At 42.7% G+C, this 27,342-nt stretch overlaps 1 protein-coding gene across 1 annotated transcript in view; it reads left to right on the top strand.

Moving 5' to 3' along the window:
* Positions 1-27,342, top strand: part of ALPK3 (alpha kinase 3) — a 162,102-nt gene that overhangs the window by 80,556 nt on the left and 54,204 nt on the right. Inside the window, exon 4 of the mRNA XM_073619180.1 lies at positions 27,216-27,333. Within this exon, the coding sequence (XP_073475281.1) occupies positions 27,216-27,333 (118 nt within the window). The remainder of the gene's footprint in view (positions 1-27,215; positions 27,334-27,342) is intronic.

Genomic DNA, 27,342 nt, shown 5'->3' with positions numbered 1-27,342 from the left:
AAATTCATTATTACAATTGCTTGGATGCTCTACCTACATGCTATGGGAACCCTGGCTCTTGGTTACACTGACGGTGCCTGTGTGATCATTCCTGCTTGTGTTATATACCTGACAAGGTCAGGATTGAAGTGCTTAGTGATCCATCCATCCGCAATCAGTGTCTGTGATTGTTTAACCACATATTTGTCACCTATCAAGATCATACAGCAGGACTTTCTACACATTTGAGGATACAGTAACAATCTTTTTTTCTTTGTGAGGAGAATAATTTTTTTTGTCTCCCTCATCCCTTTTCATGTTTTGGACTATGCACTATCCTAGTGTATTTCCCTTTTATGATCATTCCATCCTTGACTGACTGTGTGACTTTTCTGGCATGACATTACACTTCATCCCTGGTCGCTGTGACTGTATCATTTCAAAAGTGTAACAGTGTGGAATACTTCTGTGATTACGGAATCACACTGTTCCTTTCAGGAATCATCCAGCTCAGCTCCTCACCCCAGGTGGCTTGGGGTATTATTAGGTGCTCATAGGGGTGTATTATATTGGGGGAGGGAGGGATATACCCACTGCATTTATCCCCTTTACTATCTTTTGAGATTTTTGAATCACCTATTTATCTTTGGGGAATTGCTTGTATTATTAGTTTACCCCATTTAGGGACTCTTTAGGCACTTAGGGATTTTAGTATTGGTGTTATTTGTATTTTGCTCTTTTTCAGCGAATAAAACGTTTTTGTAGTACAACTCTTTAGGGTGTGTGCTTATATCACTCTGTTTGTTATTTTTTTGTGTTCTTTGCTAGTTATTTTGATAACACCCCTCTCCCCCCCCTATGTATGTGGTGAGTGCTACTTTTCTGAACATAGGCAGGATTCCCGTATATCTACATTTTGTTCCTTCCAAAAAGGGTTAGCAATAGGCACTGGGGCAGCCGGCATTTCAGGGACTTCTGGCTCCTGCATGGCAGTACTCACAGTCACCAGGTGATGCTGCTTGTGAGTCACCAGCTGCTATCCTAAGAACAAAACAAAACAGGTCTGACTGCCAGCCAGGCCTGCCTAAATTTACCTTACTTATCACACAAAAATCCTATTCTAGCACCTACCTACCTAGAGGGTGCTACACAAATGATAATATTCATAGAGCTTCTTTACTCGCCCATGTCGCTAAACCTGCGTGTTTTTTATCATTCCATATATGAAAAGCATTTGGCACTGTCTCATGGCCATACTTACAATATATTCTTCAAAAATGGGGGTTTGGACCGCATTTTTTGAAGCAGATCTCTTCCTTATACGACAAGCCGAATGCATTTATCAAATATGCTGGTTTTAAATCAGACCCTTTCCCTATTGAAAGAGGTACCCATCAAGAATGTCCCCCCCCCCCCCATTTGCACTCCTCATTGAACCCTTGGCCCACTTAATTAAATCTGATCCAAACATAGGTATTGAAGTAATTGGATATCATCATAAAGATATCTTTTTGCAGATATCATCTCCCCATATCACAACACCTAATTTCCTCTGTCCTAAACCATTTTGCACACATTTTGGCTTAACAGTTAACTATCAAAAATCGACTGCACATTTCCTTGCCTCCTTCAGACCTTCAGCTTGCTAAAGATTCACTTCCCTTCTCTTAGACACCTCATAGACTTCCATACCTAGGAATACAACTCACTCCTAAGATAACTGACTTATACTTAGCTAACTTCCCTCCATTACTAAAACATGTTACTGAATTATTATCACAATGGTCCTCTATCCCTCTATCCTGGTTAGGCAAAATGAATGTAATCAGGATAGCTATATTGTTTTTATATCTTTTTAGAGTCTTGCCAATCCCAGTTCCATCTAACTTTTTACGACTTATACAGCGCAGAATAAATCTCCATTATCTGGGGTAAAACGAAATGTCGAACTTCTAAATCCACTCTCTGTCTCCCACTATGATGCAGAGGTTTAGGTCTCCCAAATATTTCTGCTTACTATCATGCTGCGCACCTTGCACATTTACCAAAATACCATGCAATCAAAGAAATTCCTTTATGGGTAACAATTGAGTCTATTGACTGTGACCCTATTTCAGTATCTAACATGTTATGGTTAAGACCAACTGATCGTACCTTTATTCGCAATCCTATCACAAAACATTCTTTATCCCTCTGGGACAGATTCAAAACTTCTCTTGGCCTTCAATCCCCTCCTTTCTTTTGTTACCCTGACTGGATCGGTCCTGATTCTTCCAAAGCATTGAATACAGCTAATTTATCCCGTTTTATATCATTTGGTATCTGCCTCCTCCATACATTCTTTTCCTACTTTTACACTTGGACTTCCTCAATCGGGACTGTTCCAATATTTGCAAATCAAAAATTTTTTCCAACTTTATCTCAGTTCCAACTCCCACCTATTCCAGATGTCGCATTTTGAAAGCATATGTATTTCTGACCCTCATGCTAGAGGACTTGTTTCGTTTCTCTATAAGCAAATTTTAGCTAGTACTCACTGGTCCCCCCTCCAAATGGGAACTGGACCTTAATTGCTCATTTAATGCTACTCAATTGTCTAGCATATGGCTGTTCAGAGTTTGGCACTCAACTTCATATTTGGTGGGATTGCCCAAAAATTCTGGAGGGCAGTTTTTGACTTGGCCTCCAAAATCTTTGCTACACCTATACAGCCCAATCCTGCTATAGCCCTATTAAAGAATAGAATAGAATAGAATTTTATAATGCTTTCGATGTGATACTTTATTGGTTTATTTGTTGGTCTACTCATTACATTTTTACATTGTTATATATTCACCCTGTTCATAAATTGATATGTTTAGCTGTATTGCTATTTGAATATTTGTTATAATTAAAAAATAATAAACAAATTTGATCCAGTAATTATAGACCTGTTAGTTTAACTTCTATAGTTGGGAAGATACTGAAGAGTTTATTAAAAGACCACATAGATGAGTTCTTGCTGGAAAAAAATATTTTAGGCAACAGACAGCATGGATTTATGAAAGACAGAAGTTGTCAAACAAACCTGATTTCTTTTTATGAGGAAGTAAAACCTTAGACAAAGGAGTGGCTGTGGACGTGGTATACTTGTATTTTGCAAAAGTGTTTCACACAGTTCCCCACACACACACATCTAATGTGTAAGGTAAAGTCTACAGGCTTGGAAAGATCAGTTTACAAATGGATAGAAAATTGGCTAAAAGACTGAATTCAGAGAATAGTGATTAATGATTCTTACTCTGGATGGTCTAAGGTTATCAGTGGTGTACCCCAAGGTTCAGTGTTGGGACCCTTACTTTTTAATATATTTATAAATGATATAGGGTCTGGGTGTTCTGGTAAATCATAAGCTTAAAGTGGTTGTTAAGCCACCCTCACATGTATACACCACCAGCACTGCCTCCTGTTGTAGTGTCCCCCTCTGTGTGTACTTTATAAAAATAAATGCTGTTAATACCTAATTTCAGAGCCGAGATCGCGATCACATGACCAGCCAGATTTCTCCTTTCCACCTCTGGCAGATGCAGCGGGAGGGGCCAAGATTCCCCCGCTGACGTCACTCAGGAGGGGATGGGAGGAGAGGAGGCGAGATCCTGCCGGTAATATGATCACGATCTCGGCTCTGAAATTAGGTATTTACAGCATTTATTTTTATAAATTACACATGTAGGGGGACACTACAACTGGAGGCAGTAAAGATGGTGTATAAATGTAATGCCGTGTACACACAATCGGAAATTCGGCCAGCAAAAGACCGATGAGAGCTTTTGGTCAGAAAATGCGACTGTGTGTATGCTCCATCGGACTTTTGCTGGCCAAATTCCCGCCAGCAAAAGATTGAGAGCAGGTTCCCAATTTTTCGGTCAGAAAAAGTTTAGATCGGAAATTCCGATCGTCTGTACCAATTCCGACGCGCAAAATTCCTACGCATGTTCGGAAACAATTCGACGCTTGCTCGGAAGCATTGAACTTTATTTTTTCGGCTCGTTGTAGTGTTGTACGTCACTGCGTTCTTGGCAGTCGAAAGTTCAGCGAACCTTTGTGTGACCGTGTGTATGCAAGCCAAGCTTGAGCGGAAATCTGACAGAAAAACCATTCAAGATTTCTCCGACGGAAAATCCGCTGGTGTGTACGGGGCATTAGAGTTATTCAAGCAGCGGGGGGGGTGTCACTGTCACGAGCTGATAGGCTGGGAGGGGAGGGGGGAGGAGGACACAGGAGCAGAGACGAGACAGATACAGAGCTGCAGATGACAGAGGCATGTAAACTGACCACTGTGTCAGGGCTCAGCAGCCATGATATACCGTAGAAGAGAACAAGAAGATCTGGACAGCCGCACACCGGAATGGATAAATCCATCTTTTTATTCAAAATACAGGATCATAGGGTACACAGAACACTATTGTGGGGTGGTACAAAAATATCTGACGCGTTTCGCACTTACACCAAGTGCTTACTCGAGTAAGCACTTGGTGTAAGTGCGAAACGTGTCAGCTATTTTTGTACCACCCCACAGTTGTGTTCTGTGTACCCCATGATCCTGTATTTTGAATAAAAAGACGGATTTATCTATTCCAGTGTGTGGCTGTCCAGGTCTTCTTGTTCTCTTCTACTTGCATCAGCATTCAGCCAGCACCTGGGGCTCTTCTCTTCCTGGAGGTAATGAGACACAAGCAAAGAGGTTTAAGCCCCTCTTTGGGCGGAGGATCCAACATCATCATGATATACTGTAGTCAGTTTACAGGGAGGAGGGTAAAAACTGGCAGGATCAGCCAGGTTTTTTAGGTGTTACAGGGGGCCAAATGACACAGGACAAGCACTGTGCTGTATAAAATGCTTTAAAGGAGCAGGATCAATTTTTTTTTTTTTTGGGGTTAACAAACGCTTTAATAAAATCATGCAATTCCAAGCAGCAGTTTCCAAAGCGAGGAAAATCCTTACTTGTATTAAGAGGTACAGTATAGACTCCACAGAGAGAGATATCATTTTGCCCCGTACAAATCTTTAGTAAGACCTCATCTGGAATATACAGTTCAGTTTTTGGCACCAATTCACAAAAAGGATTTCGGGGAACTGGAGAAAGTGCAGAAAAGGGCAACCAAACTGATAAGAGGCATGGAGGAGCTCAGCTATGACGAAAGATAAGAGGAACTGAATTTATTCTTTCTCGAGAAGAGGAGATTAAAGAAGTACAGCCAATGCTCATTTGGCTGACCTTCTCCTGTGGATCACAGGAGTGCAGTTCGTTCTGCACTACTGTGACCCGATTTCAGCAGACAGCGGCCTGAAGTCCGCTGTCTGCTGACATCACAGAACCGGTTCAGACTCGGGAAAGATCGTGACCATATGGTCGGGATCCATCCACATGCCTGGAACGCAAGCCGCTGAGAGCCTAAACCAGCTCCTCCCTCCCCATTGAGCGCAGGGGAGAAGAACAGAGAGAGAGTGTTGAGTTATTCACTTTAAGCTCATCACAGAGGACAAGGGGGCAATCTTTACATCTGGAAGAAAAGAGGTTTGCTCTCCAAATACAGAAAGGTTTCTTCACAGTAAGAGCTGTAAAATGTGATATAGACTCCCTCAATAGCTGGTTTTGTCCAGATCAGTAGATTGCTTTAAAAAAGGCCGGGATTCTTTCCTAAATGTACATAATGTAACTGAATACTAAAATTTATAGGTAAAGTTGATCTAGGGAATATCCGATTGCCTCTTGGGGGATCAGGAAGGACTTTTTTCCCCCCACTGGAGAAAACTGGATTATGCTTTATTGGGGTTTATTGCCTTCCTCTGGATCAGCTTTGGGTATAGGATAGTACATATAGGATTGTACGTTTTTTGTTTTTTTTCTTTTTTTTTGCTTGAACTAGATGGACTTTTTTTAACCAGACTAACTATGTAACTATGTTCTAGAGCTTAGTCTTTTGCTTTCAAATGATGTAGTGGTGTACTGCATACAAAAGGCATGTCTATGTACAGATGATCAGTAACAAGTAAATGCTGTGCTTTGAGCACCATACACTTAAAAAAGGCCCAATCAACAACAAAAAATAGTACACCTTAAATAAAATTATTTTTAAATTAAAGCCTTATAATTCAAAATATACATAAAGCACCAAATCCAACCCCCTGAAACAAAAGCCCATTTTTTTTAAAGGGAAACCTTGCAGCAATTAAAAAAAGTTTGCTATGAACGGGACAGCAGCAAAAAGTGACCTCTGACCTCAAATCAACCACAAAATAAATGAGCCCCCCTCCAAAACAAAACTTATCAAAGGGATTGATTGCCCGAAGAGCTAGCAATCATAATTAGTACAGTTTCCTAACTGACCGTAATATCCGCTATGCAGATTGTGAGCTTCCGCTTTGCTTTTCCTACAACAGTTTCCAGTTCACTGACACAATAGCTGCTCTGTCTCCCCCCCTTTAATAGTGGGGGCCTTATTGGCTCTGCTGGGTTAATCTGCGCATAATTTTGTCAGGACAGCAATCTCACCCCCCCCCCCCAGGATTTGCCCCAACCCCATGGTAGCGGAAAATCAAAACCTTATGCCTAGTGAAGAGTAATGTTGAGAAATGGGCATGCAGCATTGGGCATGGCCTAGGAAATGATCTTGTAAACACATTGCAAAGCAAGCACTTTATTGGGTGCTAGTGTGTATCATGCCATTTGGCTTAATATACTCTCTCAGTTCTGGCATCATGAATGCACTCACACATTTTAGGAATGCCCCTTTTTTAAACCTGTGTGTACAGGGACTTGGTGTTATGGAAATCATTTTGCACAAGGCCTTCTACACATATTAAGAGCAAAGTTAGCTGCATGCACAAAACGTTTGCATAATATACTAACAAAAATATTTTACACAATGTTCACCTGCATTTACACCTGAGCAGAGCATATTCCTAGTGATTCCTAGTGATTTTGAAGCATTTTTTCCAGATGTTACACAAGCATTTTTGCACGTGTTTCAAGCTTCAGGAATTTATTTTCTGAGCTGGCCAAAGGAGGACTGCAATTATATAGGAGACAGGGGTGGACTGACCATTTGGGTACTCGGGCAGTGCCTGATGGCCCGGGGCTAGTAGGGGGACCCATGAGAGGCTCGTGGCAGGGCCGCCACAGGGGGGGATTTTTTTTGGCAGCTGTAATCCTCCATGGAGCAGGCTGGCAAGCAACTCTGCTCCTCTCAGTGACTGAGCGATGTGCAGAGAGGGAGCCAGTGGCGGAATTATCAGGGTCGCACCAGTCGCATTTGCGACTGGGCCCTTGAGTTCTGCCACTGTGGGGGGGCCCGCCGCCGCCCAGGAAATAGTAATTAATGTGTAGTCCACCGATAACCGATAACCCCTACACCACCACTACTGCCACTGATACCCCCCACACCACCACTACTGGCACTGATACCCCCCGCACCACCGCTACTGCCACTGATACCCCCCCACACCACCACTACTGTCACTGATACCCCCCCACAACACCACTACTGCCACTGATACCCCTCAACACCACCACTACTGCCAACGATACCCCCCACACCACCACTACTGCCACCGATACCCCCACAACACCACTACTGCCACTGATACCCCCACACCACTACTGCCACTGATACCCCCCACACCACCACTACTGCCACTGATACCCCCCCCACACCACCACTACTGCCACCAATACCCCCCACACTACCACTACTGCCACCGATACCCCCCACACCACCACTACTGCCGCTGATACCCCCGACACCACCACTACTGCCACAGATACCCCCCACACCACCACTACTGCCACTGATACCCCCCACACCTCCACTACTGCCACTGATACCCCCCACACCACCACTACTGCCACTGATACCCCCCACACCACCACTACTGCCACCGATACCCCCACACCACCACTACTGCCACATCCCCCCCACACCACCATTGATACCCCCCCACACAACCACCGATACCCGCCCACACCAGCACTACTGCCACTGATACCCCTCCACACCACCACTGATACCCCCCACACCACCACTGATACCCCCCACACCACCACTACTGCCACTGATACCCCCCACACCACCACTACTGCCACTGATACCCCCCACACCACCACTACTGCCAATGACCCCCCACACCACCACTACTGCCACTGATACCCCCCCACACCACCACTACTGCCACTGATACCCCCCACACCACCATTGATACCCCCCACACCACCACTGATACCCCCACACCACCACTACTGCCACTGATACCCCCCACACCACCACTACTGCCACTGATACCCCCCACACCACCACTACTGCCACTGATACCCCCCACACCACCATTGATACCCCCCACACCACCACTGATACCCCCCACACCACCACTACTGCCACTGATACCCCTCCACACCCAAGTGTGTTAGAAAAGCAAATGAATATTTGCTTTTCTAACACTGAACCGCTACTCCGCCAATCAGGAAGTGCGGGTCTGATACACGTCACCTGATTGGCTGAAGGCACAGGCATCCCTATTGGATGCCTAGCAGAATGGTAGAAGAGATGCACAGGAACCATGGAGGACACAGGAGCCGTCGCCTGACTGCATGTCCCACAGCTCTCCGCTGTCACCCACTGCCTGACCCGTCACCAGGATGGGGTAAGTGCCAGTCAGGAAGCGAGCAGGCAAGCGGGGGCACAGAGGCTGCATATGATGGGCACAGAGGCTGCATTTTATGGGCACAGTGGCTGCATATGAAGTGCACTGTGGCTGCATATGAAGGGCACTGTGGCTGTATATGATGGGCACAGAGGCTGCATATGATGGGCACGGAGGCTGCATTTTATGGGCACAGTGGCTGCATTTTATGGGCACAGTGGCTGCATATGATGGGTTCAGTGGCTGCATTTTATGGGCACAGAGGCTGCATATGATGGGCACAGGGGCTGCATTTTATGGGCACAGTGGCTGCATATGATGGGCACAGTGGCTGCATTTTATGGGCACAGTGGCTGCATTTTATGGGTACAGTGGTTGCATATGGAGGGCACTGTGGCTACATATGATGGGCACAGAGGCTGCATATGATGGGCACAGAGGCTGCATTTGATGGGCACAGAGGCTGCATTTGATGGGCACAGTGGCTGCATTCGATGGCACAGTGGCTGCATTTGATGGCACAGTGGCTGCATTTGATGGCACAGTGGCTGCATATGATGGGCACAGTGGCTGCATTTGATGGGCACAGTGGCTGCATATGATGGGCACAGTGGCTGTAATTGATGGCACAGTGAGGCTACAAATGATGTTTTTTTTTTCAGAATTTTTCAGTTTGTTTGCACCCTCCCAAAAAATTTTGAGCACCAGCAGCCACCGAGTAAAGCTCAAGGAAATTACCAGAAAAACACTCAAGTGTTAGTGGGGACTAACAAGAAAAAAACTTTAAACCCTGAGAAAAAGTCCAAGGCTGCGTATTACAGATAACTGGGCTTAATCAATACATAGTGCAAGGAGCAAAACATCAGTGCAGCATTTCATAACAACAAAAATTCACCTTATTGAAGTCAGAGCAGTGCAAGATTCTGATTACTTTCTCTGGGTTGCTGGCCTTACATTTATTGCTTTGTTCCCTGTGCTGTTTTATGGAATAAACATGTTTGTGTCATATTACTTAGCAACAAGCACAGCTGTCAAGCAATGTTAGCTTTTTGAACTGTCACTCAAAAGTGTTTTTTCAATATACTTTACTTCAATCACATAGTAGGTCTACTTAAAGGGGTTGTAAACCCCCATGGTTCTTCACCTTAATGCATTCTATGCATTAAGGTGAAAAACCTTCTGTAGTGCTGCAGCCCCCCTGCCCCCCCGTTTTACTTACTTGAACGCTGTCTTTCTCCGGCCGAGAACGAGCACACCATCTCTAGCTGGTGTCTTGTGTCCTGATTGGATAGATTGATAGCAACGCAGCCATTGGCTCCTGTTGCTGTCAATCAAATCCAATGACGCGGGCCCTGGGGGCGGGGCCAAGTCCTGCTTTCTGTGTGAATACACGCAAAAGCAGGACTTGGAAGCGCGTGTGCACAGGTTTCCACCAAGGAGAGCGCTTCTCCAACGTGGACACCCGATGCGAGGAGGAGCTACCAGTGCCGCCGGGGGACCCCAGAAGCGGTAGATTGGGCCACTGTGTGCAAAACAGTGGAGCTAAGTATGACGTATTTGTTATTTAAAAAAAAAAAAATAGGGTTTACAACTCCTTTAAGTCTTGACTCCAGCTCTTTCAACTCCAAATCTATAACTCTTTTAATACAAGAAAATATTTTGCTTGCTTTAGAAACTGCAGCTTGGCATTGCATGTTATTATTAATTCTATGATCTACCAGAATGCCCAGATCCCTCTCAACCCAGAGGTGGGGGACTCGAGTCACATGACTTGACTTGAGTCAGACTTTTGTCACCTGTTTGAGGACTTGCGACTTGCTTGACAAAATTAAATAAATGACTCGACTTGACTTTGACTTGTCACTAATGACTTGCGACTTGACTTTGACTTGGGCTATTTGACTTGCAATGACTTGGCACCATCCCCCGAAAATATTACCCACACACTCCGCCCACCACCGCCTCTGAGCCAATCAGCATTTGCCAAATGCCATTGGAGCTGTTCAGGGTAGCGGTAAGAGTTATGTCAGTCCCTGCATCAAGTGCACCTGTTGAACGTGTGTTCAGCCATGGTGGGGGTGATAATGCGACCCCATCGCTCACAACTGAGCGAGAAAGTACTTTCCAATTTAATTTTTTGCAAATGCAATGCATTTTAAGTGGCTATTCTCATCACCATTCAAGTGTCCAGATGTTGGCATTGTGTCAAGTTCAAACTTAGAGCTTAGTTATTTTCCCCCTCAGCAAGGACTACATTTTTTCAAGCTTGTTGGCCATTTAATTGCTGAGTGTTCTGCTCCTTGTCTGCTGTTTGGGCATTCAAAGTGTTTCTTTAATATGCCAAGAAAAAAGCACTAAGCAGTTTTGTTAATGTTGAAAATAAAACAAAACCTTTCCTGAAAACTGACTTTTAACTCATTTAAAGGTGGAAATGGGGTAGATCAGTATTTTGACTTAATTTGTGACTTGACAAAAATAAATGACTTGACTTGACTTACATAGTTACATATAGTTACATAGTAGGTGAGGTTGAAAAAAGACACAAGTCCATCAAGTCCAACCTATGTGTGTGATTATGTGTCAGTATTACCTTACATATCCCTGTATGTTGCGGTCATTCAGGTGATTATCTAATAGTTTCTTGAAGCTATCAATGCTCCCCGCTGAGACCACCGCCTGTGGAAGGGAATTCCACATCCTTACCGCTCTTACAGTAAAGAACCCTCTACGTAGTTTAAGGTTAAACCTCTTTTCTTCTAATTGTAATGAGTGGCCCCGAGTCTTATTAAACTCTCTTCTGCAAAAAAGTTTTATCCTTATTGTGGGGTCACCAGTACAGTATTTGTAAATTGAAATCATATCCCCTCTCAAGCATCTCTTCTCCAGAGAGAATAAGTTCAACGCTCGCAACCTTTCCTCATAACTAAGATCCTCCAGACCCTTTATTAGCTTTGTTGCCCTTCTTTGTACTCGCTCCATTTCCAGTACATCCTTCCTGAGGACTGGTGCCCAGAACTGGACAGCATACTCCAGGTGCGGCCGGACCAGAGTCTTGTAGAGCGGGAGAATTATCGTTTTATCTCTGGAGTTGATCCCCCTTTTAATACATGCCAATATTCTGTTTGCCTTATTAGCAGCAGCTTGGCATTGCATGCCATTGCTGAGCCTATCATCTACTAGGACCCCCAGGTCCTTTTCCATCCTAGATTCCCCCAGAGGTTTTCCCCCCAGTGTATAGATTGCATTCATATTTTTGCCACCCAAATGCATTATTTTACATTTTTCTACATTGAACCTCATTTGCCATGTAGTCGCCCACCCCATTAATTTGTTCAGGTCTTTTTGCAAGGTTTCCACATCCTGCGGAGAAGTTATTGCCCTACTTAGCATCATCTGCAAATACAGAGATTGAACTGTTTATCCCATCCTCCAGATCGTTTATAAACAAATTAAATAGGATTGGTCCCAGCACAGAACCCTGGGGAACCCCACTACTCACCCCTGACCATTCTGAGTACTCCCCATTTATCACCACCCTCTGAACACGCCCTTGTAGCCAGTTTTCAATCCAGGTACTCACCCTATGGTCCATGCTAACGGACCCTATTCTGTACAGTAAACGTTTATGGGGAACTGTGTCAAATGCTTTTGCAAAATCCAGATACACCACGTCTACGGGCCTTCCTTTATCTAGATGGCAACTCACCTCCTCATAGAAGGTTAATAGATTGGTTTGGCAAGAACGATTCTTCATGAATCCATGCTGATTACTGCTAATGATATCGTTCTTATTACTAAAATCTTGTATATAGTCCCTTATCATCCCCTCCAAGATTTTACATACTATTGATGTTAGGCTAACTGGTCTGTAATTCCCAGGGATGTTTTTTGGGCCCTTTTTAAATATTGGTGCTACATTGGCTTTTCTCCAATCAGCTGGTACCATTCCAGTCAATAGACTTTCGGTAAAAATTAGGAACAACGGTCTGGCAATCACCTGACTGAGTTCCCTAAGTACCCTCGGATGCAAGCCATCTGGTCCCGGTGATTTATTAATGTTAAGTTTCTCAAGTCTAATTTTAATTCCGTCCTCTGTTAACCATGGAGGTGCTTCCTGTGTTGTGTCATGAGGATAAACACTGCAGTTTTGGTTACTGAAGCCCCCCGATTCACTCGTGAAGACTGATGAGAAGAATAAATTCAATACCTTTGCCATCTCCCCATCCTTTGTAACCAGATGTCCTTCCTCGTTCTTTATGGGGCCAATATGGTCTGTCCTCCCTTTTTTACTGTTTACATACTTAAAGAATTTCTTGGGATTTTTTTTGCTCTCCTCCGCTATGTGTCTTTCATGTTCTATCTTAGCCGTCCTAATTGCACAGTTACATTTCTTATTGCATTCTTTATAAAGTCTGAATGCTGAGGATGATCCCTCAACCTTGTATTTTTTGAAGGCCTTCTCCTTTGCTTTTATATGCATTTTTACATTGGAGTTAAGCCATCCAGGATTTTTGTTCGCTCTTTTAAATTTATTACCCAATGGGATGCATTGGCTAATGCCCTTATTTAATATGCTCTTAAAGCAAACCCATCTCTCCTCCGTATTCTTTGTTCCTAATATTTTATCCCAATTTATGCCTTTTAGCAAGGTTTGTAGTTTAGGGAAGTTGGCTCTTTTGAAATTCAGTGTCTTTGTATTCCCTTTATGTTTCCTATTTGTGTGATTTATGCTGAAACTAATTCACCTGTGATCGCTGTTACCTAAATAGCCCCGTATTTCCACATCTGTGATCAGGTCTGTATTGTTGGTAATCAGTAGATCCAGTAATGTTTTATTTCTAGTTGGTGCGTCTACCATCTGACCCATAAAATTGTCCTGCAAGACATTAAGGAACTGGCGAGCCTTAAATGAATGCGCGGTTCCCTCCGCCCAGTCTATGTCTGGATAATTAAAATCCCCCATTATGATAACACTTCCCATCCTTGCTGCTAATCCAATTTGTGATAGGAGATCCGTCTCCACTTCCTCCTTCAGGTTAGGGGGCCTATAGCATACTCCCAGTATTATTTTCCCCTTAGCTTCATCCCTTTGGAGCTCTACCCATAAGGATTCCACCTCCTCTCTAGCTCCCTCAGTGATGTCATCTCTCACATTCGCTTGTACATTATTCTTGATATATAGGCATACCCCTCCCCCTTTTTTACCCTCTCTATCCTTGCGGTATAGGGTATACCCTTGAATGTTTGCCAGCCAATCATGAGAGCTGTTGAACCAGGTCTCTGAAATTCCCACAAAATCCAAATCCTCCTTGTACAACAGTATCTCTAGTTCACCCATCTTGTCTGCCATGCTCCTGGCGTTGGTGAACATGCCACATAGTTTAGACCGGTCGCATATTGTCCTCGTATTGGGTGTTTCAAAATTGCAACTAGGACTTGCTACTATACTCACCTTGTGTTTTTGTGCTTTGGTTAACCTACCACTAATGCCCCCAACACTACCCTCTGGAATATCATCCGCGCTGGCTATCACTGTCTCTGGACCCTTCCCCCCATCGCCTAGTTTAAAAACCCCTCTAACTTTTTGGCCATCTTCATTCCCAGCAGATCTGCACCCTCCTCATTTAGGTGCAGTCCGTCCCTTCTATAGTACCGGTTACCGACTGAGAAGTCGGCCCAGTCCTCCAGGAACCCAAACCCCTCCTTACTACACCAGCTCTTCAGCCACTTGTTTACTTCCCTAATCTCCCTCTGCCTTTCTGGTGTGGCTCGATGTACCGGTAGTATTCCTGAGAATACTACCTTGGAGGTCCTTTTCCTCAATTTAGCACCTAAGTCCCTAAAATCGTTCTTTAGGACACTCCATCTGCCTCTGACTTTGTCATTGGTGCCAACGTGCACCATGACAGCCGGGTCTTCCCCAGCCCCTCCCAGTAATCTGTCCACAAGATCCGTGATGTGCCGAACCCGAGCGCCCGGTAGACAACATACTGTTCGGCGCTTCAGGTCTTGGTTACAGATTGCCCTCTCTGTCCTTCTAAGAATTGAGTCCCCTACCACCAGAATCTGTCTTTCCTTTCCCTTTGCTGCCCCCCCACTCTCACTGGAGGAGTTCTTCCCCTGGCAGCTAGGAGAGTCCCTCATCTCCAGCAGTGCTGGTCCCTGACTGGTTTCACCAATGACACTCAATGGAGCGTACTTATTGGGATGCTCCAGTCCTGGATCGGTCTCTCTGGCACTTCCCCCTCTACCCCTCCTGACTGTCACCCATCTACTCTTTGCTAGTGCCTGCACCTCTTTATCTCCACCCGCCTCTGTGCTGGCCCCTGCCGGCACCTGCCGTGTACGTTCCTGGCTCTACTTTAGTATGGAGGGACTTCTCAGTGCTGACAGTTGCTTCCCTAGATTCAGAACCTGGGCTTCCATGGAAACAATGTGCTTACATTTTGCACAGCAGTATTCACCCTCGATCGGATGATCAAGAAACGCATACATGCGGCAAGATGTACAAAGATTCGCCTCTCCACACCCGCCGGGCATCGTACCTATTAAATTTAGTGAGGATTTGGGGATTTTACCCTGTCCAAATTACCTAACAGCTAGCCTCCTGGCACTAATACTCAAGACAATACACAGGTACACAACAAGACAATACACAGGTACTCACAGACCTACGTGCAATCGCAGAACAGTCGCAGACCTACGTGCACTCGCAATACTCAAGTATACAGTACACAATACACAAGTACTAACGATCCACACACACTACTCAGACAACACTCAGATACTCACACTACACAGGTACTATGACCCCTGTTATAACCTCCTGTTTTAAACTCTAGTTTTTAACTCCCACTTATACCAAGTTCCACTTACACAAAGTTCCACAGCCAAAGACTGAGCACGCTCAGACTGAGTTCTACACCCAGTTAAATAGGCACCTGTGAGCAATTAACCACCCCCCTTAATTGATAGGCTGAAGGAACCAGAGGAAAAAGAAAAAAGCAGGGACTCGGCTTGACTTGCTTGCTTTTCGCCACAGTAACTTGGGACTTGCTTGTGACTTGAAGGTTAAGACTTGAGACTTGCTTGTGACTTGCACATGTGTGACTTACTCCCATGTGTGTCTCAACCATTGACTCCCCCAGCTATTCTCCTACTGTAATGTATGATGCACGCGTGTTTTTAACCCTCAAGTACATAACCTTACCTTGATGCACAGGTTAAAATTGATTTTGTTTACTTAGTAATGCATGAAGATGAAATTAGGTAAAAGATAGGTCTATTCAACCTAAACTGCACCATGTCCATATATTCACTTGCAATAAAAAGTTCTGTAAAATCTTTAGGTACGGGTCCAAAAACATCCTGTAAAATATCAGGTGCTTAATTATACATTGAAAGAGACAATGAAATTAATCTGAAGAGAATGCAGTGATGAAATCGTGGGAGTGCTGGGCAGAAGGGGTAAAGAAGGGATATGAAGCTAGTGTGAAGTGACAGCAGATCAGCTTTCAAACGCTGACGTCCAAAGATAAACTATCCACGGGAGCAACTTGGCACCTGCTGCCAGTACTGTCAAACAGACTTATTTAGGTCAGCTCTGGACATTACACAAGTGGGAAAAAGTTATTTACACACATTTATGTCCAATGTAACACAGAAAATTTCTTAAAATTACATATTCTTTATTGTACTGTCGTCTCAGTAACTGTTTCACTAGACTGTTTGAACATTAGCTCTCTTCAGTCACACTTCTGTTTTTGGAAAGTATTATACCATAATTCAAATTCCTCTTGTTTATAGATTGTAAGCTCTCACAAGCAGGACCACTCTGGCCCTCTTGTCTTAAATTGTATTTCAACTGTACTGTCTCCCTTTATTTTGTAATGTGCTGTTGGCACTATATAAATCCTGAATATTAAAAATACTAAAATATATTTTTACTTTATCTATTTTTATCTCTTACATTTTGTCATATTGCATCTCTTCAACGTGGCTTTTCTTCTTAGGCCCATATCACACAGGCATTCCGATCAGTTAGTTTTTCAAGCAGAATTGATCGGAAGCTCCATGCAGTTCTATGGTGTTGTGTGATTGTTAAGTTCTGTAAGAGACAGAGGGCCTTGTGGCTTAGCTTGTCAGGTTCACTGGCTTCACTGCCAGTTTCTCTTACTTACAATGCTGACGCCTGCACCCGAAGCTAATTGACGAATCGGCTTGGGGTGCCGACATCGTGGGATCCTTCGACAGGTAAGTGTTTAAAAATAAGCAGCTACAGTATTTGTAGCTGCTGACTTTTTTATATTTTTTTTCCAGACTGGAGCTCCTCTTTAAAGTGGTAGTAAACTCTATTTTTGTATTTTTACCTACAGGTAAGCTCATAGTAAAGCTTGCCCGTCGGTTAAATGAATATCTGCTAAACATGCACCGCTTAGGAGATATTCTAGTGAGCAGCAGCCGGTGACGTCACCGTCGTATTTGCACTGAAGGAATGACATACCTGTGCCGTTCCTTCAGAGCTCTGTGCTGTGGCCGTGACTCCTGCGCGCATGCGCTGGAGTGATGTCATTGTGGCTTGGCCATTCAAGTGGCCTCAGCCCGTGAACCCGGAAGGAAGACCAGGTGAAGATGAAAGCCTCTGCAGTGGTGACAGCTCACCGCTGGAGGGCTTTGTTTCAAGGTAAGTCTACTGAGCACATTATGGCTTTACCCTGCAGGGGGGAATTTCTACTACTGCTTTAATAAATTCAGACAAGGCATGGACAAAGTTTCAATACTTAGAAAGGTGCTAAAATAGACATTTACAGTCCAACAGGCAAAACTTGATACTAGCTCACTAACCACAGCTACAGGCTGGTGTGCTGCCTCGACATACAGTACCTGCAAAAGTGCATTCCAGTGTCTATAGTCCTTTACAGGCTCTCTCACACAAGTGTAGGTCCTTCAGAGGCATACTCCAGCATTGGTATCTTCAAAGTGAACCCCAATCAAAAGTCTCTGTTGCGGGCCATGACAAGCAACTTTCTCCTACTCCTACAGATCTCTTCTTCCATATCCATCACCTCTGTAACTCACATTCAGACTGAACCGTGCTCACTAAGTGTCTCCTATGAATTAGCTACTGCAGAGGGAACTGATATACAGAAAATGGTACAATGTTACATAGATAGAACTACGTTGTTTGTTTTAGGCGATCTATAAAGGGTTACAAACTGGTAAACTTGTCAAACAACAGAGTTTAGTCTCCTCAATTTGTATTGATTCTGTATAGCAGTTCACTTTCTGCAGTAGCTGATTCATTACATCTAAATACTTATTTACAGTATTATGGTCATCACCTTCATCTAGTAATCATTATGTGGTATTTTCCTCATTCACTCTGCTCTTGTAAATAAAAAAAAATTGCTCAAGGAAAAGAAAATAGACTAATGACATGAATTTTTGCCCCCATTCACACAAATCAAATGTACACGCAGTTTGCCAGAACGAATAACTACTCTTTTTTATAAATATACCCCTTAATTTACAGTGCAGAGGTCTCCCTCTTAATATTTCCTTTTCTGGTCAAATGTTCTTAGCCTATAATGTTAGGCTATTTACTCTATTGGTTGAATGTTTCTAAGTCAATTTTCTCCTAGAATCATTATTTAGGTAATACTACATTCGCTCTGCGAAGGCAACAAGTAGAACCTGTCATTTGACACATATAACAAACAATATGGCTATTATTTATGACTTTTGCATGAATGCTGAAACATTCACACTGCAATTTTTTTAAATTAACCCCAAAGTGTTAATAAGGGGCTAAATGTTAACAGTTGACACATAACACTGATTCACAAACAGTAGACTTCATTCATAAATTAATAGAGTAGGACTCGGCTGTTACACTGACAGCCCAGTACTGCTGATCATACTGAGAGAGTGCTATCACTTTGACAGCTGGTGTACTGTGCTCTGTTTATCAGGGCTGCTGTCACTCTGACGCTGAAGCCCCAGTGATTACATTGAATGAGCTGCCTATTTAGTGTAATGTGCAGAACTGAGCTGTCAGTTTTACAGCTTGGTCTTGCACAGGGCAGGAGATGATCAGCTGATGTGAGGGTTCATTTACTAAAACTGGAGAGTGCAAAATCTGGTACAGCTGTGCATAGTAGCCAATCAGCTTCTAACTTCAACTTCAAGTAAGCTTTGAAAATAACCTGGAAGCTGATTGGTTTCTATGCAGAGCTGCAGCAGATTTTACACTCTCCAGTTTTAGTAAATCAACCCCATGGTGATAGCAGAGGCTTCCACCCTGGCTGCATTTCTTCCCCAGCACAGCACCTGAGGTTGCTTCGGTCCAGCTCTGTTTCCTCTCATAAACACATAGAACATCTTTCCCTTGACTTCTCCGATACATTACCTCATCTCCAAGGCATTTGTACCTTGTGAAGCCTTGATTTCATAATGTGTGTCCTGGCACAAGTTTGCCTGTATACTATTTCTTTCTTGTATTTCCTTTCCTCTGCAAGACTGTGAAAACTTATCACAACACGTTTTGCCTTATACCATTCATATTCACTAAGGGAGAAGGGGAAGTGCTACTGATCAAAAAATGCTTGTCTTTTTTCCCCATACTGCGTCAATGAAAACATCATTCTGCTGCTTTAATTAGCTAGAGAATGCCATTTTGCTATGTGAGGTATACGTATATAAAATAGCTATCAATGAACGGAAATATATATATTTTCAGTAAGCACACATTTTGAATTGTAGTGTTTTATATGTAATTTTAATTTTTTTAAATGTCTGCCTGCCTTAGCTTTTTTTTTTTTGATTCTTGAGACCCCATTCATATAAGATACTCTTGTGACAACTGCAGTTGAACTGAGGGGCACACACCACATAGATCAGCCACATCTCCTAGTGAACACACAGAGGCTTCAGCTACAATCCCCGCATCTTGGGTATACCCCGCTGACACGTTTCAACCTGATTGGACTTAATTGTAAGACTGAGCCCAATCAAGGTGAAAGCATCAGAAGGGATTGGCCAAGATGCTGAGACTGTAGCTGAAGCCTCCGTGTGTTCACCAGTTGAAGGAAAAGAAAAAGGAAAATCTCCCCAATAGAACATGGATAACAAAAAAAACATGATAGGGGTTTTTAACCATTCCCTGCTTTATTTAAAATTGAAAAAAAAAAAGTTTTGGCTTTAGATACGCTTTAATACTTACCTGTTTTGCCACCTGTTCATGGAATTTTTGCTCTCTTATAGAGCAAAGCTGTCCAAAGTATCTTCACATCTGATAAACTTCTGGATGTATCAGATGTCTGCATTCCTCGACACATGTTGTGGTTCCATTCACTAGCCCATACATCACTACAGTGGATGTCAGCGGCACACCAATCTTCATTTCCCAATGGATCTTTATTGTAAAGACACCAAATAAAGCAACACATTTTGTGGGATTACTCAATTACTATGACTTACAGTTGACATGTCTGGAAAAATTAGGCAAAGGCCAGACAGCAGCCAGTGGTGTTGATGGTCAGTTGGAGTAAAAGTGCCCTTGCATTAATGGTAAATAAAAAATACCCCAGAGTCAGTGATCAATTGGAGTAAAAGTGCCCCAGCATTATTGGAAGAGCAAAATGCTCCAGGGTCATTGGTCAATGAGAGTTAAAAAAAAATGCCCTGGCGTTGGTGTCAGTGGGAGATGCAAAATGCCCCAGCATTAATGATCATTGGGAGGGGGGATAGTGCCCCGTAATTGGGGTCAGCGGGGAAAATTGTGCCCCATAATTAGTGTCACTAGGAGGAATTGTGCCCCATGGTTGTTGTCAGTGGGGGGGACAGTGCCCCATGGTTGGGTTCAGTAGGAGAATTATTCTCCAATAATTAATGTCAATAGCAGGAATAGGGCCCCATCAGTGGTGTTAGTGGAAGGAATGACACCCCATGGTTGATGTCAATGGGAGGAGTAGTACCTCATAATTAGTGTCAGTGGGAGGAATAGTGCCCAATTGTTGATGTCAGTGGGATTTAGAGAGTCCCAGTATACGACAAGCAGTAGGCTGTATCTATTCCACAGGCTGTAGTTTGAAGGTCTGTGTTATTTAAACCCTGCGATAACCAACATGGATGGTTTCATGGCAGGGGAGTGTCATTTAACAAGCATGTATTTAATAAACTAGAAAGATGACTTCCGTGTGCTACTTCAATCCAGCACAGATTGTTATATCTGCATGACTCTGCCTAGTTTGCCCAAACTGTGGTTCATTTACAGTTTTGCCTGACCGGAGAATAAAGCAAGCACATGATGTCTATTGCTTAGTTACCTGTGTCATGCATTACCGAGATGTAGTCAGTGTGATATTTATAATAGGGAAAGTTAGGGGTTTAATGCACTTCATTTTTTTTTGATCTACCTTTACTTCTTGGTTGCAATTGTTGTGAGAGCCCCCTGGTTAGATCTTAAAGCAAAGGATTGATGTAGACCTCTGATTCCACACAACTGTAAAATTAGTTGTAACAGTTGTAATAGTTTACTATGTACTTCTGCATGTTGTTTGAATTATGCAGATCATCAAGGCAGGCTGTGAGAAGGGGACAATGTCTTACCACACCATTCCCAGTGAGGTAACGGCCTTGTCTAAATATCATAGGGTTGATTTACTAAAACTGGGGAGTGCAAAATCTGGTGCTGCTGTGCATGGTAGCTAATCATCTTCTAACTTCAGCTTGTTCAATTAAGCTTTGACAAAAAAAAACTGGGAGCTGATTGGTTTCTACAGAGTCTGCACCAGATTTTGCACTCTCTAGGTTTAGTAAATCAACCCCCATACATAGCTGTTGAAAGATGAGTTTGGAGAAGAAGGTTTAGGAAACTTCAGCTTTATATTACTGATTCTGTAGAGTTAATTAATGTACACACACGCACAGCTGATTCCTCCATTAAATTATGGTGGCAGTCATCCCTATGTCATGTATGTAGCAATGATGATCTATGCCATGCAAGGTGCCTTAAATAATCAACAATTGCGCACAACAGGCTTCTGTGTGGTGTTCGCCAGTAGAGACTAGTTAGCCTTGATACAGATTTATTAAACTGGCTAACTATTGGGGTGTATTTTTAGGAGTAGATGCAAATCTGTATGATAGTTTTGTAAAGCGAATGTTAATGAATAAAGTGAAGCTGTGCTCACTTTGAATACCCAGCGATGTGCTAGAGAAAATCCAGTTTTTTTTTAAATTTCCCCTGCACTAATAATTCACTAACATTAAGTTTGCAAAGAGAACATTCACTATGGGGCTGATTTACCAAAACTGGAGAGTGGAAATTCTAGTGCAGTTGTGCATGGTAGCCAACCAGCTTTCAACTTCAGCTTATTCAATTAAGCTTTAACTGCTTGCCGACCAGCTGCCGCAGTCTTACTGCGGCAGAATGGCACAGCTGGGAGAAATGACGATACCTTATGTCGTTTCGCCTTTTGGCCACTAGGGGCGCGCCCGCAGCGTGTGCCCGGATCTGATGCAAGTGCCCAGCAGGCGCGATGACCGCCGGGCACCCGCGATCGCTCGTGACAGTGCGAGAACCGGGCCTTTCAGGGGAGTAGAGAGAGAGAGATCATGTGTTCATACTAAGTATGAACACCGATCTCTCTCTCCTCCTAGACAGTCCCATCCCCACTACAGTTAGAACACACCTAGGGAACACTGTTAACCCCTTGAGCGCCCCCTAGTGTTAACCCCTTCCCTGCCAGTGATATTTATACAGTAATCAGTGCATTTTTTTAGCACGGATCGCTGTATAATTGTCAATGGTCCCAAAAATGTGTCAAAAGTGTCCAATTTGTCTGCTGCTATATTGCAGTCCTGATAAAAATCGCAGATCGCTGCCATTACTAGTAAAAAAAAAAAATAATAATAAAAATGCCACAAATCTATCCCCTATTTTGTAGACTCTATACATTTTGCACAAACCAATCAAAGTCAATTTTGTTTGGTTACAACGTTGCACAGCCGCGCAATTGTCAATTAAACCGACGCAGTGCTGTATCACAACACAATGGCCTGGTCATTGAGCAGCCAAATCTTCCAGGACTGAAGTGGTTAATTAAAAGAAAACTGGAAGCTAATTGGTTTCTATGCAGAGCTGAATCAGATCTTGCACACTCCAGTTTAAATCAACCCCTATGCAGTGTTAAAATTCACTTTGCTAGGTGAGCATCCTCTACTCCTTTAACCTCCCTGGCGGTATGATTTTTTCTGATTTTAGGTGCTGAAAGCAGTACAATTATTTTGCATGGAAATTTGGCGTTTTATATTGTAGGTCTGTAATTCTTAACAATAACACACTTAAATCTGTCCAAACAAGAGTCTAGTAGATATCCCGGGTATGATAAAGTTTGAAACACAAAAACATAAATTATAATATAATAAATAAAAATAAATAATTAAAAAAAAAAAAAAAAATTAATAATAAACTAAATTTCCCCACGATTCACTATCGCTCAATTCTGCAAGTGTTCTAATTTACTATCGCTGTTTTCTAGCTGGTCTAAAGCCACTTTTGATGTAAAGGGACACTTTTTGGTTGCTATGGACAATCTCCAGTTTCCAGGCAGAAAGAACAGTATATATAACATAAAACTGCATGCAGGGCACCGGACAAAGCACTGGGGACAAAAGGGATGTGAAATAATTTCATACAGTACTGTAATCTGTAAGATTACAGTACTGTATGTGTTATGATTTTACAATTTTTTAAATTTGCTGCCAGGCTCCGCCCCTGTGCGTCGCGCCGCTCGCAGGGAACGGAGCCTGGCACGGAGAGGCTTCGGAGGAGGACGGAGCCCGCAGACACAGCGGGGGACATCGCAGAATCCCGGGGACAAGGTAAGTAAAGCCACACAAGGATCCTGCGATGTAATCCCGAGTGTGGCTCGGGGTTACCGCTAATGGTCCTGAATTTTAACCCCACACTCGGGAAAACCGCCAGGGAGGTTAATGAATCAACATCAATGAGCCTTAGTTACCAGCAGTAGACCAGAGAGTACTGATTCCAGTGTACTGGTTTTGGTTGAATAAGGTTTTTTAAAATCTCAAACACGCATATAAGAAGTCACTGAGATTCACTATTTTTTACATTGATGAACTTTTATTATCACCTATATTTTTTTGGATCACTATGTTCATGGACTATTTTTTAAATGTTTTTTTTTTTAATAATATTGGATTTATTGTATTTGTTACATACAGTCACTAATTTTGAGCACTTTTGCACTTTATTTGCACTGCATTGTATGTTTTGTACTGTATTTAGGATTCATTCAGGTTTGTGTTTATGGTCATCTATTACAGCACAGTAATAGACATCAATTTTAAGTGGGTGTTAATAGGGATTGTAGACCAGCGCTGCCTTTCTTTCTTCTTTTTCATATTATATTGTATAAGACGTCTCTCTTTCTCTTATGTCAGTGGTCTCCAAACTGCGGCCCTTTACTTGCTTTTATCTGGCCCTTGGGGCACTATTTCATCCACTGACACCAATGATCGGCATAATTCCTCCCAATGACACCAACAATAGGGCACAATTCCTCTCACTGACACCAAAGATTGGACATTGTTTACTCCCATTCATGCCCGGACATTTTGTACTCCCGATGACCACGTTCTGGCCCCTTAATGTCTGAAGGACAGTGTGACAGACCCAACCAGGACAGGGACTTTTAGAGGGAACTAGGGGCAAGCCTCTTACCAACTGATTATGGCCCATGGAGGAGACTGCGTATTTTGTCTGCTTCTTCCTGTCAGAGCATGGTAAAGCGCTCAGTTCAGCCTCTGATCCCATGGAGAGAGCAGATCATTCTCTAATGATGGACAGCAACATGGTGAACGCTGAGAGCATGGCTTGGAGTAATTCTCTGAATAAGGACAATAAAGCTTCCCTTCTGGAGTGGATGAAATCAGGGTGGGATCCCTGATTAATCGAAGAACAGTCTGGGCACCTAGGTTTGGTTAAGTGACTAGGTGTTAATTAGTTTATGTTAATTAGATCACTGTCAGCTATTAGTTGCTAGATGTGGATTAGCATTATGATTATGTTCCTTAGCTATGTTAATTATATTCCTGTTTACAGTTTGTATTGTTAGGGTAATGTGATCATGCTCTACCTGATCTTGTGTGTTATATATTCTGTGTGAATTTTCAATAAAGTGAGCTCCAGTTTGCACCCAAGCTATTGTCGTCTGGTATCTTGGGTGCAATATTCAGCTATAATATCTGCTTCTTGGTTCCAGACTGGAGGAAGCTAAATCTTGACGGAGGCACGCTGGGTGCTGAACGTTCCGTCATAGACAATAAACTGGCCTTTTGTTTACAAAGTTTGGAGACCCCTGTCTTATGTCATAGCTCCAGCACAGTTAATCTCTGCTACACATCACCTCTAAAGTACTGCCAATGACTTTATTTATTTATTTATTTATTTCCAACAATACAGTTAATCTCTTTTACATCAGCACAGATGGGGACAGGTGATGGGTTTCTATACCCTAACTGTTCTGTATGTATGAAAATAGAAAACCTCTTTATACACACAACTTGTTTATAATAATGTCATGAAAATCAGAAACTTATTTCTCCAAAATATGTTTATTTTATGCTTGCTTGAAGCATAACTGCACACCATACAATGAAAGTGTTTTTTTTTCCAGTCATTATACTATGTTTTTTAAACAATAAAAGTATCAAATCTATAATGTCACAACATATTGTATATGTTGATATGCAAATGATGCTGTAAAAAAATATTAGATAATGTATAAAGTAATTCATTTGGGTGGCAAAAATATGAATGCAATCTATACACTGGGGGGAGAACCTCTGGGGGAAACTAAGATGGAAAAGGACCTGGGGGTCCTAGTAGATGATAGGCTCAGCAATGCCATGCAATGCCAAGCTGCAGCTAACAAAGCAAACAGAATATTGGCATGCATTAAAAAGGGCATTAATTCCAGAGATAAAACGATAATTCTCCCGCTCTACAAGACTCTGGTCCGGCCGCACCTAGAGTATGCTGTCCAGTTCTGGGCACCAGTCCTCAGGAAGGATGTACTGGAAATGGAGCGAGTACAAAGAAGTGCAACAAAGCTAATAAAGGGTCTGGAGGATATTAGTTATGAGGAATGGTTGCGAGCACTGAACTTATTCTCTCTGGAGAAGAGACGCTTGAGAGGGGATATGATTTCAATATACAAATACCATACTGGTGACCCCACAATATGGACAATAGGGATAAGCTTCACAACCACATTACTTGATAAAATTGACCACAAAGGATATCCATCTCTCAAGCTCAAAAGGAAAAGAAGCAAACCATTGTGCTCACCACTAAAAAAAAAACACTTCATTAAAACTATCAAAAATGCACTCACATTTAATATAAAAGCAAACAGGCACTTCTGAATGGCTTCAGCCAGTATGAGATTCAATGCTCTCCAGGAGGAGTATGAAAAAACACCACTGTGCTAAGACAGGGATCCCTCCAGTCCTCATGCAGTCAGCTCAATCCAGGATAGCTGTAGCTTCACCCTACATGTTCCACAATGAACAACATCATCAGGATAACAGGAAGACAAGGATAGGAGCTGTATTAGCTTAAAAAATTAACAGACTATTTCGTGGAAAAAGCAAAACTACTATTTCAGTGGTGATAGTATGGTTACAGGACTCTAAGACAGGACATGGATAATGCGGTTTACTTTACTGCAACCACAGGTTTGCAGGAAAGAAAATTGCTTGATTCCCCCATCAACACTGAATCTCTCTTGCAGAGCTATTGTGTTCTCCTGGCTCGAGGGCACAGGGAGCCGTCCCTGCCTGGAGAACACAGTGATTATTGCTAGCAGCTATAGCCACTGGCAATAATCACAAATCTGACATGCTGGTTGTCTATCTATCGACTTGGGTGCAATCAGCCTGCCTGTAGATGGTTTAAATCTTGGCTGATGGCTTAAGTTCAGGCCATTAGCTGGTCTCACTCAAGCTTCAGAAGTTATTGGATGTATGTGTGATGATATAGAGAAATGGAACAGCATGGCACATGTGTAAATGTTCTGCAAGCACCATTTTGTCTGATCACCAGTCCACTGCCTCATTATCAATAATATTATATTCATAATTATTATTGCGTGTGCTAGTATTCTTAGAGTAGAAAGAACATAAAATCTTACTAGGCAGATTTGTGATAGCAGTGATATTCAGCTGTACCATTGTTTGATGGAGAAGGGGAACAAAACATGGTCTAGATTGTTGCTGTTATTCATTTTTGTACATAGCTGTGGTGAGTTCCGCTTGACCAAAATGTGGTGGTAATGACAAAGACAGATTGAAAGATGGGTAATTTCCATTAGTGTGTTGAAGTAAGTAAGCTTGCACTGCATTTAATGTGTGAAAGTTCCACAGCTTAAACTTGATTAATTTAACTGCTGTAAAATAATAATGTCATTTTAGAACTGCTTTATTTAAAAAAATGCATATGACAACATTTTAAATTCATCTTTCTATAGGATACCCGGAACCAGAGGTTACGTGGTACAAAGATGATGAAGAAATGGACAGATATTGTGGCTTGCCAAAATATGAAATAATCCGTAATGGAAAGAAGCATACCTTACAAATTTACAAGTGAGTTTT

The sequence above is a fragment of the Aquarana catesbeiana genome, linkage group LG03 (genome assembly GCF_042186555.1).
Source record: "Aquarana catesbeiana isolate 2022-GZ linkage group LG03, ASM4218655v1, whole genome shotgun sequence".
In the NCBI taxonomy this organism is placed as follows: domain Eukaryota; kingdom Metazoa; phylum Chordata; class Amphibia; order Anura; family Ranidae; genus Aquarana; species Aquarana catesbeiana.
This window is presented reverse-complemented; position numbering and strand designations above follow the sequence as displayed.